This window comes from Brachycentrus maculatus, unplaced genomic scaffold (assembly GCF_059751285.1).
Source record: "Brachycentrus maculatus isolate JH-2025_06_01 unplaced genomic scaffold, ASM5975128v1 h1tg000150l, whole genome shotgun sequence".
Lineage (NCBI taxonomy): Eukaryota > Metazoa > Arthropoda > Insecta > Trichoptera > Brachycentridae > Brachycentrus > Brachycentrus maculatus.
In genome coordinates this window covers 353,984-366,335 of record NW_028280903.1, presented here as the reverse complement: position 1 = coordinate 366,335, position 12,352 = coordinate 353,984, and the positions used below count along the sequence as shown (strand labels likewise).

The window sequence follows — 12,352 nt, the reverse complement described above, 5'->3', positions numbered from 1 at the left end:
TATACTTGTTTTATTCATCAATAAACATTTTTCTAAAAATTATATAAAAACTAACACATTTTACCACACCAATCTTATAAACTTTACTGACTGTACACATTTAAACATATTCGGCAACATTACTTATAACCCTAATCAACTTCTTCATTTTATCAAATGGATTTAATAAAATCAATATACTTATATTTATCGTAAAGTGTAAATATGATCAAATATATACTCACAGGCAAACATTTCATTGTAAAATATAATCAAAATAATTCTACAGAAATTTTAAAAGGCACTTCATATTAGGCGTGTCACAATTGACATTTTCTTCAAATTATTTTAATTAAATGTAAAAAAAAAACATGAGTATTATGTTTACTTTGTAGCTAGGTTTTTTTCATTGCCTTTTTAAGTCTCAAAACTGACATTCCATTGTTCAACAGTAACACAAAACAAAAGATCATTTTAAATACATTCGTCTTAATAGTAAATATTATGTTTAAATGCTTTATTTGTAAAAAAAAATATGCATACATAATGTGTTTTTATTGTATGGATATTTGTGCTAGAGTATTAAGAAAATAAGAATAAAACCATGACTAATATTTATCTCAGAAGATAAATGAAGAAAATAAAACTAGTCATACAAATATGCATCATTTATTTAGGCACAAAAGCAGTGCCTAACCTGTCTTACTTTGCGTTCCATATAAGCATAAATTGGTGCCTATTCTACATTAGTGCAAAAAATGGCAGTGAATCAATTTTGAACTCATTCGAATTTGAAACTCGTTCACGAATGATGATTTCTTTATTGGTTCACTGATTCACAAATTCACAGATTCATTCACTAATTGGCAAAAACTTTTGACGACTGACAGGAACAAAGTTTATTTATTTATTAAAGTTTGCTATATTATGGTTGCCATATAAATATCTAATAAATCTATCTATGTGAATGATTACCTGCCAATATTTTAAGACATTTTAGATATCTTAACTAAGAATATGTTTTACAAAAAGAGAATATGGAAGTTTGTGCATCCACAGAGCCTACGACTTTTACAGGCTGGCTTAAGTGATCACTTTATTCACTGTAAAAATAACATATTTGCAAATGCTCAGACTTCCATATTCCCAAATAGAAAAACAAAGAAACATTGTTTATGATGAAATAAGAAATAAATAAAAATATTTTCTTAATATTTATTTCATTATCATCTGTGGAACTTGTTTGCTCAAATATTATCAGCAGTTCAAAAAAACATGAAAATTAAATATAAAATACTATTTATATATGCCATCTATAAACATTGTAGGTTATGTGTTTCTATTTTAGGAAAAAAATAGAAACACATAACAGAATTATCGGTAAATATTGACAATCCTATAATTTTTACAGTCCGTTGGTAAAGTATTCATTAAAACTATGTATATTCCCACAGTCCCTTTAGTCCGCCTCCGTAAAATAATGGTCAGCACGCTCGGCTACCGTTTTGGAGGTCCCGGGTTCGATTCCCAAGGGGGGTAAAATAAATATTAGTGATTTTTTCACTGTAATATTTATTTAAAATTACCATGGACTGGTACCTGAAGCGGAGGACTGATCACCTTTCCTTCATGAATAAACGATCAAGATAACACTGCGTTTATATGACACAGTGCCCTATGCACCATTTGGGTGCGGATAAGGGTTTTATTATTATTATTATTATATTCCCACAAAATCATGTGTTTGTTTGATAGATCGAAAGTAATTGTTATTAATTTTACAAAAATAGTAAATACCTTACAAAAACATAAAAAAGTAAAAAGCTCCATTCACTGGTCATCTGCAAAATAATTATTTGAATAATTTTACATACATTTTCAATTTAGTCATTAAAAATGATCACATTTACTTCTTCTACTGATCCTTATGTGCACCCAATAGGGCACTGCACAGATCAACGCAATGTTTACTTGGCCGTTATTGTTATGAAGGCAAGGTGATTAGGCCTATGCCACAGATAACAGTCCAGGGTAATTTTGAATAAATATTAGATATTTATTTTGACTCCCCTAAGAATCGATACAGGGACTTCCAGCATGATAGCCAATCGCTATACTACAAAGATACAAAACATTCACAGCATATTTTAATCAATTATATGTACAATAGCTGCTATCTATAAGATATGCAAAAGAAAAGTTATATTAACCTGTCCGGCAGTGTGGCCAAACGTGAACAATCATTCAAACAAAACTTTCCTCGAAGGAGTATAGGCGTACGTGAACGGCAGCGCTTATAACTAAAGCCCAGTATCATTTATTTGTAGTTGTATTTCAATACTACAACTACACTTCAGATTATTTTTCTGTTTTAACTACAGCATTTTCCTTGAAATTAAGTTTTTATGACATCATCGCAATGACGCTGTCAAAGAAAACCCATGAAATAAAACATTGATAATTTTGATATAAAATATGTTTACTAGAGTACATATATTTTTTATTCAAGAAAATATTTTGCTTATACCATCGGCTATGATAGCAAATTATAAAATGTAAAAAAAAAAATAAACTCACTCCCCAGATACATTTTTATCCGCAGAAACTCCTGTTCAGGTTAGTTTGATCTTATGCTCAAAAATATACATATGTTATATGTAAATAGACACTTAACACAATTATCACCTAGCATAAAATACATATTTTAAAATAAATCAGTCTAAATGAGATAAATCAACAAGAAATGCAAGAGGTTTCGTACATATGTGACCTTTAGTATCATCACCCAACGTACAATAAAGTATCCAATTTTAAGCAAAAATGAATCAAAAATGCATTTCAGGGCAATGCTATGATTGGAATATATTTAAAGGGCACATTTAATGTGTGGGAAGGAACTCATTAATGAAGATCATTACTACTTTATTAGAAAGCAAATGGAGGAAAAAGAAAATATTGGCTTGGGAATTCAGGATTGCCCTGGTACAAACTAGGAACAAGAATATTTTACATTTTGACGGATATCATATGGATCAGTCTAGAATATCTGTAAAGTCATACATGCATCGTTTTGACCCTATGTATTGTTTTGATAATTGATCTCTTATTTCTTTTTTTATATATTTTTTTTTATCACTCATTAATTCCTTTAACAGTTTGCGAAGCATTATTATTTTTCTTATTTTATTATCCTTATGGTACATAGAACACTATCATGAATGCAAATCATAAGTAATCAGCTCTCATGTTTAGTTCACTGCAATATAACACCTTTTTGTAAATAACTTAATTGTATGCCATATTGAAAAATTACCATCCAATCCCTTGAAGTTAAGTTTATATGGAATCAATCAGGGAATTGAACCTGGGACTTTTTTGACAGTGAGATTAGCTAATCAAATAATTGAATGTTATTAACGCTTCAAAATTTGTTCTTGATTTATTTATATATTATTTATAAAAAGGTACAAATAATTAATTTATTATCTGTAAAGAGCAAAAAATATAAACTACATATTTTAAAAATAAAATCAATATGATTTTACTTGATGAGTTAGTTAGATCAATGAAATGAGATACAGAAGAAATAAAAATATAGACTAAACCAGAGTAGTTCCGACTCTTAAATACAATATTATGATTTAAAACAAAAAATTTTTGCATCAAAGTTGTTCTATATTAACTCCTCACATATGACAAATTTTATGGTCTACGTTTATTATGTATGTAGTTACTAAAGCCGAGTTTTTTGAATTACCTAACGTCCAAGTGACTCTAAAATCTAGCTACGGCTTATGCAACACCGTTTATCATGTCCCTACTCAGGCTTCAACTTTATAAGTTTCATAGCCTATGCCTACTTGTGAGTGGATTTACTCTTTAAGTTTAAAGTTACTATAATTTCATGTAATTCATGAGTGAAAATTCTAGGCAAAAACACTCGCCATCTCACTAGAGGCATGAGTTTAACTAAAGCCGAGTGTGATCTACATGTTTTATATATCGCTCACTCCTTTAAGAACGTCATAAATCAAAAATCGACAATTTTCAGTTGTTTTCGGAATGCCCAGAAAATGTTCTATATCCCAGCAAAAGAGGCATATTTTTTTTAGCCGAGTGTGATCTATGTGTATTATATGTATATCGCTCACTCATTTAAGAACGTCATAAATCAAAAATTGACAATTTTCAGTTGTTTTCGGAATGCCCAGAAAATGTTCTATATCCCAGCAAAAGAGGCATATTTTGAAATTAATATTTACCCGCTACAGGGCAGAAAGTGTTGTTTTTGTATTTTGAAGAAAAGGTATTGTTTAATTATTTTTTTTAAATATCCTAAATATTTTTCAAATGGAGAAAAAATCTTCAGGTTTTACCTTAAAAGATCTATTGCACAGTTAAAAGTTCAATAAGTGGCTTTATATTTATTTTTAATACATTGTATTATATTTTTAAACATTAAAAAGGTTCTCCTGCAAAATCAAGTTTTTTTTATTTATGACGTTCTTGAAAGAAGTGAGCGATATGTAGTCACTAAAGCTGAATGTGGTCTAAATAAACAATGTATGCAGTCACTAAAGCTGAATATGGTCTACATATATGTATTATGTATGTATGTAGTCACTAAAGCTGAATAAGGTCTACATATGTATATTGTGTATGTAGTCACTAAAGCTGAATGTGGTCTACATATTTTATATTTTTCAACATTTTGAGTGTGTCCAAATACTTGTTCACAAAATCTGGATTATCTCCAATTACAGGAGTTATTTTCATATTATTTTTTGACATCTCATCAAAGATGAAGAAGAATATGGAAGTCTGGGCATTTACGGGGCTTACGACCGTCATAGGCTGGTTTGAGTGATCACTTTACACACGTGTAACATTCACCAATTCTACCCATTATTGACAACCACACTACTCAAATTCTTGGAAGTTCTATATATATATGAACCAATTTAGAAACCTTATTCATGAATCACTAAAACTTCACTAGAGACATCTATTGGTGAGATAATGGGTAGAATTGGTGAATGTTACACGTGTGTAAAGTGATCACTCAAACCAGCCTATGACGGTCGTAAGCCCCGTAAATGCCCAGACTTCCATATTCTTCTTCATCTTTGATGAGATGTCAAAAAATAATATAAAAAAAAAAATTATATTTTTCAGTTTGGTTTTTCATAAACATGTTCGTATTTTTACAAATTTAAACAATTCAGAAATCGATTAAATGCTGAAGACTTTTCAAATTGCTCTTACATCAAAAAGTCCAAACTATAAAGTATTAAATTATTATTTATTGTATTAAACATGAAGCAACATCAATTCTCCAAAAACTCTCCGAAAACCTGAATTTTCGATTGATCCAATTTCAGAATTTTATTTTGTTTGGCTATAACTATTTTTATGTACCTTTTTTGTATAAATTAATTCAATAAATAAGTTTTATTTTAAATATATGTTGATTGTCTTCTTTTCATAATGGGGGGAGCGGGTAATATCGACTAATGCAAAAAATTTATAGGGGTAATAAAAAAGTTCCCCGACCGCTGATGTATGTAGTCACTAAAGCTGAATATGGTCTACATATATTGTGTATGTAGTTGCCAAAGCTGAATGTGGTCTACATATATTATGTATAAAGTCACTAAAGCTGAATGTGGTCTGCATATATTATGTATGTAGTCACTAAAGCTGAATGTGGTCTACATATATTATGTTTAAAGTTACTAAAGCTGAATGTGGTCTACATACATTATATTATGTATGTAGTCACCAAAGCTGAATGTGTTCTACATATATTAAAAATATAGTCACTAAAGCTGAATGACTCATTGCGTCACTAAGATTATCTGGTTATTTTGTTCAAGTTGTTAAGAGATCTTTTCATATTGTTCCGAACATATAGTCAGTGTGGTAATCCAATTTTCTGTTTCTGTTTTTTGAGGAATTCCTTAGCCTGTTTATCTCCCTGTCTGTTTTCCAACGCTTCAATGGCATCTCCCTCTGAAAAAAAAATCATTGAATCATGAAATAAAAAATAAAAATATCATCTCTTGCTATTAATCTTTGATAACATATATTATATATTTATAATACAGAATATTATATTTTTTCTATCTCATGTCTTTTGTTTTATTCAGTGCGACGCATGCGACATCTGGTGGTAGATCTGTTTTATGTAGGTACTATATGTAAGTACTTAATAAAATGTGTAGGTAGGTACCTAGGTATTTTATTACATATATATTTAATTCACGACATTTTTGGTGTGTCCTAATCCTTGTTCACATATCTGAGTTTCTCCACTTAGGAGGTATTTTATAATGACATTTCAACAACGATAAAATAGAATATAGAAATCTAAGTATTTACAGGGCTTACGACCTGTCATAGGCTATTTTAAGTTATCACTTTATACACGTGTAACATTTTACATTCTACCTATGATTGACAACCACACTACTCAAATTTTAGAAGTCATATATGCATTTTATCATATGATTCAAACATTATTTTATATGTAAGTTCTCAGCAGCATCTACGGTTGATTTGAGCAAGCTTATTATTAGCAGAGACCCTTATTTTTAAATGTATGTTATCTTGGAGGAATCATAAAAATAAGAATATCTGCTGAATAAAAGCTTACTGAAATTAACCATAGATGCTTCCGAGAACTCATACATGAAAGAATATGTCAATTATATGATATGTATATGAGACTCTTGGACAGGTCAATGGTGCACAACAATATCGGGGTACCTTAGAGAGAAAATCTGGAAGTATGAGCACATATTGGGAGTAAAATAAAAATATACAAGACATGTCATTGTCACATATGAGATAGGGACCAGAGCAGACACAACGCGAACCAAATCTCTTCTAAGAAGCTCAGAAATAAGGAAATTGAGATGCACATCCAGAAACACATTAAAAGACTGAATAAGGAACACATAAATCCGGAAAATGTGTAGTAAGGATGATATAGTCAGATGGAGAAGACAGTGAGTACGATTCTGGAATGCCCATGTAATAAAATGCAAGAAAGTAGACTAGCCCAAATTGCTCTTCAAGAAAACCCAGGTGCAAGAAGACCACCTGGAAGACCTCCAAAGCCATGGCGTGACAACTGGCAAGTGTATAAAGTTATCACATAGCCAGCCTATGACACTTGACAAGTTTTATGTTTAAAAAACTTACTCTCCGGCAAACAGCCGGCATAATTGTTAACCTCACTATCAGAAAGGTCACAACACCTAAAGGAAAGGGATTTTTATATTTGTGTACATACCGAGTTTGGTTGGCCTTGATAATTTGAGATGGACCTGCGGAAGACTTTTGACATCAGTGGCATCTTGAGGAACTTCACTGAAGTGCACATAAGCCTCGGCAAGGTACTGGTTAGACATTCCAAACATGTCCTTGTCTTTCACATCAAATACTATCAAACCATTGGTGCATTTTCGTTGTTCGGGAGTCAAAACACTGCAATGAAAGTTCACAAATTCACATTTGTTATGTCATTGGGTATTTATTGATCTCTCAAGTAGAAGATATTAACGTTTCCCTACTGATCGTCCAAAAATCACACCCCCAATAAGACCCCAGTTCATATTTGTATGGAAATCGTATTACGTAACTCGTAACTCAGAGTCACAGCCATGTTGAGAGCGAAATGATATAAGTGAGAAGCCGTAAATCGGATCAAACGAAAGCGAAGTAATATAACTGTCTAGCTCTCTTCTTGTGGTAATATCACAATTATTGGAGTGAAAGGAATAACATATTGCTAGCAGACAAAAACATAACCTGCTGATATTGAAGCACATAGATCTTGTGGTACTGAGTGATTATGCTTTTTAACAAAAACAATATTTTGAAACATTAAACGATTTGAATTTATAAAAATAAAAAAGGGAAAATTTTCTTTAATAATATTTTTGAGATTACAAAAAATATAGTGTAAGTAGCTCTAATAATACTTAAGTCATTGGATTAAAATTCATTTATGGGGGATTTCAATCCCCCTGTTCGTTAGTTAAGTTGATGAAAAGGTTGTACCCTGCAGAGAGAGTTTTGTCGGTCTCCGAATCTCTAGACAGCCCCATACTGTTAAATGCAGTACCTAAAAGTCCTAAACACACTCCCAGTTCTTTTTGAAGACTACCATTTGCTGCTGGCTTTATTTTATTTATTTATATTTCTTTATACACATAATTACAGATTGCAATAATGTGTCCTCACTGGTTTTTCCCATATTATTTACAATACTTTTTTATAAAACTATATGAAAGAAGATTGTTTATGACATGCAATCAAATATGACATAGCCAAACAACTGGCTCACAAGTGAATGTCATAAAAAATGAACTAGCAGTTTCTCTGTAACTCGTTATGTGTAATGTCCTTTCTTCACTCATTTTAAGTTTTAGGTTTTTTTTTTAAATAATTTGGAAAAAATAGTGACTTACATTTTGAAAACTTCATCGTAAAGGGGAAATTGGTTTTTATTGTGTGTTTGTGTTTTCGGTCGAATAGTTCCAGCGAACATATCCTCAGGAAGCAGATGTATCCTCACAAACGAATCTACGCTTCCTATAATAATTTACAAAAATAATCATTAAAATATTAGAGTAAGGACATTTTGAGTGTTTGGGTTTTCTTCACTAAGTTTTTTTTTTGACTTTTTTAACATGGTGAAGAAGAATAATAAAGTCTGGTTTTTACAGGGCTTGTGGTTCGTCATAGGCTAGTTAAGTGATCACTTTACACGCTTGCTACATTCAACATTCTACCCATGATTGACAACCACACTACTCAAATTTTTGGAACTCCTGCACATATCATTAATTTCATGACAATGTATGTATGAGTTTACAACAGCCATCTATGTTGGACTGAGAAAGATTTTGTTTTAGCAGAGACCCTTTTTTTGATGTATGCAAGATCAGAACCGCGGATTATTTTTACATACTCATATAGCGTATGACTGACCGAGAGTAAGTTAATGATTGAAGTGGGCGTGTTGCACTCGCGTAACGTTTAATGTAATTAAAACACTCACACGCAATATTATGATTTTTTTTTTTATGAATTAGTTTCACACGTGCACATAATAATTTTTCAATAAAACGTAATTATACACCAATAATCAATGCTTTACTAATGAGTGGTACCAGTGGTAAGAGTGGGACAGTCTGTGTTATACTCAATATATAACATAAATATAAGAAAAATTCAACAGATGTCACTATAAACCTTATACATTGCAATATAAAAAGTGAAAAAACAGTCTCTGGTTCCAACTCAAAGTTAGCCGGTACACAGATACCTCCACAACCCAAACCAGCACAGCAGACAGACAGGGAGCAGTGGCAGAGCGAGGCATTTAAACATTTGTTCAGTCATCACATTTCCCACTCAACCATTCATTGACATTCCATTTCGGATCCCTTCCATAAGTAGTGAATTTCAAAATATTTATTGATAAATCATTCGCAGGGTGAATAATCCATTTTATGATAGAATAAATAATAAACTTTGTAATATATACCATTAGAATCCATAGCCAAAAGATTTCTTGCATTCATGACTTCTACAACCAGCGAAGATTCGGTAAACATTGTTCGTACGGAGAGCATTCCGAATGGAGACTCCGTCAACTTGTTTTGTTCCTCCCACCTCTCTAGGAAGTATTGGTGTATCAGCTCTGAGGTCTCGAAGCCGTGCAGTTTCAGCTGGTATTCTATGCTGGCCAGAGTTTCGTTGGATTGCGATTCCGTATTGTCCTGTTTGAACGACTGCACCATTATCTTGAGGCATTCGTGCAGGTTTGAGAAAAAGGAGGGTGGCCGCCGTTTCTAGAAAATGGTGCATGGAAAATATTCAATTAGTGTTTGTCTTTTCTTTTGACTACTTCATACTTTTGAACAGTTATCGTAGAACTGTGCATGTGTAGTATTGCACTGCTTGAGTATTTTCATTTGTTTTCTAAGATACTTAAGATGTTTTGTTACTTAAGATAAACAACCCAACTGAGCTTGTCAGTTGCCACTAGATGCTTTTATTGGAATTTATTAGAAATTCATCGATAAATGACCAATTTTTTCTTTGGTGGCAAAACACTAAAAAAACAACACGGCTGTCCAAACTCAAAACACAGTAAGGGACTTTTTTTTGTATTACGTTTTTTTGCATTTTTGGACTAAGTAGATTCTACTAAGTCCAAAAATGCAAAAAAAACATACTACAAAAAAATGTCCCTTACTGTGTTTTATGTTTGGGCAGCCGAACAGTGCTCAGGTTTATTTTTTACAAGTTCAGTGACGAACAGGGTACACATATCTTGATCGCAAAGCGGATGACACATGTAGACATGTTAGGCGTGTTCTTAGCATGAAATGTGTCAATTGGTGCTCCAACTGCCCTTTTTCAATTTTCAAAATCCAATATTTTGTAGTCATTTTTAAATTGTTTCCAGGTAAACATAATACATATTATATTTCATGTGGGAATACACATTACATTATAACTGAACCTATATATAGTAATAATTTTGTAAAGTTCTATATTCATGTTTGTAATGTCGGACCAATCGCATTAAACATATAATAATTACGCATAAACTCCAATAACTCTGGTTAATGTAGGTGCAGAGAAAGAAATGTGGTTACCTCCAAATTAGTTTTAACAAGTTGGAACAACAACTGGCTGAGCTTGTCCCAAATAACATCCAATGTCCTGGTGAAGTTGTCTTGGTTCAGCTGACTGTGCAGTAAGTCCAGATTCTCTTCTAAGTAGAGCATGACACGGTCCATACTCGAGCAATCTTGATGAAGCAATTCTGCTCCCTCAAGTAAAAATCTCGATATAGAAGGTATCATCTAAAATAGAGATTTTTAAGATATAAATATACAAATTAAAAAGATAAACGAACATTGGTGTAATGTTATATAAACTATATAAAGAACTAAACAAAATTTCAAAGCAATCGTCGAATAACTTTAGGAGTTTTAAGATTTAAAACAAACAAACATAAGAATTTTTTTGTACATGGATATATTAAAAAAGGCACATATTTCAATGCAACGTTGTGACAAAATTTAAAAGCAATCGGTGACCAACTTTGGGGGAATTAATATTTTGAACAAATAAACATTAATTGTCCGCCTCCGTAGTGTAATGGTCAGCACGCTCGGCTATCGTTCTGAAGGTCCCGGGTTCGATTCCCAAGGGGGGTAAAATAAATATCAGTGATCTTTTCACTGTCATATTTATTCAATATTACCCTGGACTGGTACCTGAAGCGGAGGGCTGATCACCTTTCCTTCATGTGTAAACGATCAAGATAACACTGCGTTTATATGACGCAGTGCCCTATGCACCATTGGGTGCAGATAAGGGTTTTATTATATTATATAACATTAATATTTTTATTTACATAAAAATGCATCTATCAATTACTCATTTCATATTATTTTCAAATGTATATAATTTTACATAATACTACTGATACTGACACATATCCACACCCAATAAAGCATAGGGTATTGGATGAAATTGATGCAATGTTAAGTTAATTGTCAATTATATGTTGGCAAAGTGATCAGTGCTGTGCCACAGATACCAGTCTAGGGTAATATAAACACACTAAAGACGGGTAAGGTATTTTTACCCGTTTGGTTGATTGATGCTTAAGGACGGGAAGAGTATTTTTACCTTCTGTGTTGGCCTCATTCCAAAGTCAGAAAAGAAGGAATTATTTAAAAAACGTTTGTTTTTTTATGAATATTACTAAAAACATTAGTTTTATATGAATATTATGCACTAATCTCTTTGTTAAGGTCTTGTATTGTCAGCGGTCCGCAGGCATAAAAAAAACTCGTCCAAAATGTGATAAAGAAATTTTACATAACCAAATAAATTGGAGATAATTCATGAAATATTACACAGGTAGGCTAGGGGATACAAATTGTGATTGGAAATCTCGTTAAACGCAATGTATGGCGACTATGTTCTCTATTGATTTTTGACACATGGACGTTGATGGCCAATAATTTACTGGTAAAAATGATGATTTTTAACTGGATGAAGGTAGAAGAGGGTGGAACTGACCTAATATATATAACTTACATAAAATCATACTTAAATATAGTTCAAGATGTGTATGTATAAATAATAATTACCAGCTTATGTACTAACCTTCATGACAACTTTTTCCAAGAGCTCAATGATTTTATTTCTTACTGTATCAATTGCATTTTCAACAACATTTTCCAGTGTCTCTTTACACCTAAAATATAAATGACATGATAAATATCTTATTCACATAAAAAGTTTATTTTTTACACTATCATAATAATAACCT

The 12,352-nt window shown here is 31.7% G+C and overlaps 1 protein-coding gene across 2 annotated transcripts in view; it reads right to left on the bottom strand.

The window, feature by feature from the left end:
• Window positions 1-5,159: 5,159 nt before the first annotated feature.
• Window positions 5,160-12,352, bottom strand: part of stac (C2 and C2B_Munc13-like domain-containing protein staccato) — a 110,018-nt gene continuing 102,825 nt past the window's right edge. For both annotated transcript variants that reach the window (XM_088261175.1, XM_088261176.1), the window contains 6 exons: window positions 12,187-12,277; window positions 10,659-10,868; window positions 9,539-9,845; window positions 8,457-8,580; window positions 7,277-7,470; window positions 5,160-5,991 (listed from right to left, as the gene is read on the bottom strand). In XM_088261175.1, the coding sequence (XP_088117301.1) occupies window positions 5,894-5,991; window positions 7,277-7,470; window positions 8,457-8,580; window positions 9,539-9,845; window positions 10,659-10,868; window positions 12,187-12,277 (1,024 nt within the window). In that variant the 3' untranslated portion in view covers window positions 5,160-5,893. The remainder of the gene's footprint in view (window positions 5,992-7,276; window positions 7,471-8,456; window positions 8,581-9,538; window positions 9,846-10,658; window positions 10,869-12,186; window positions 12,278-12,352) is intronic.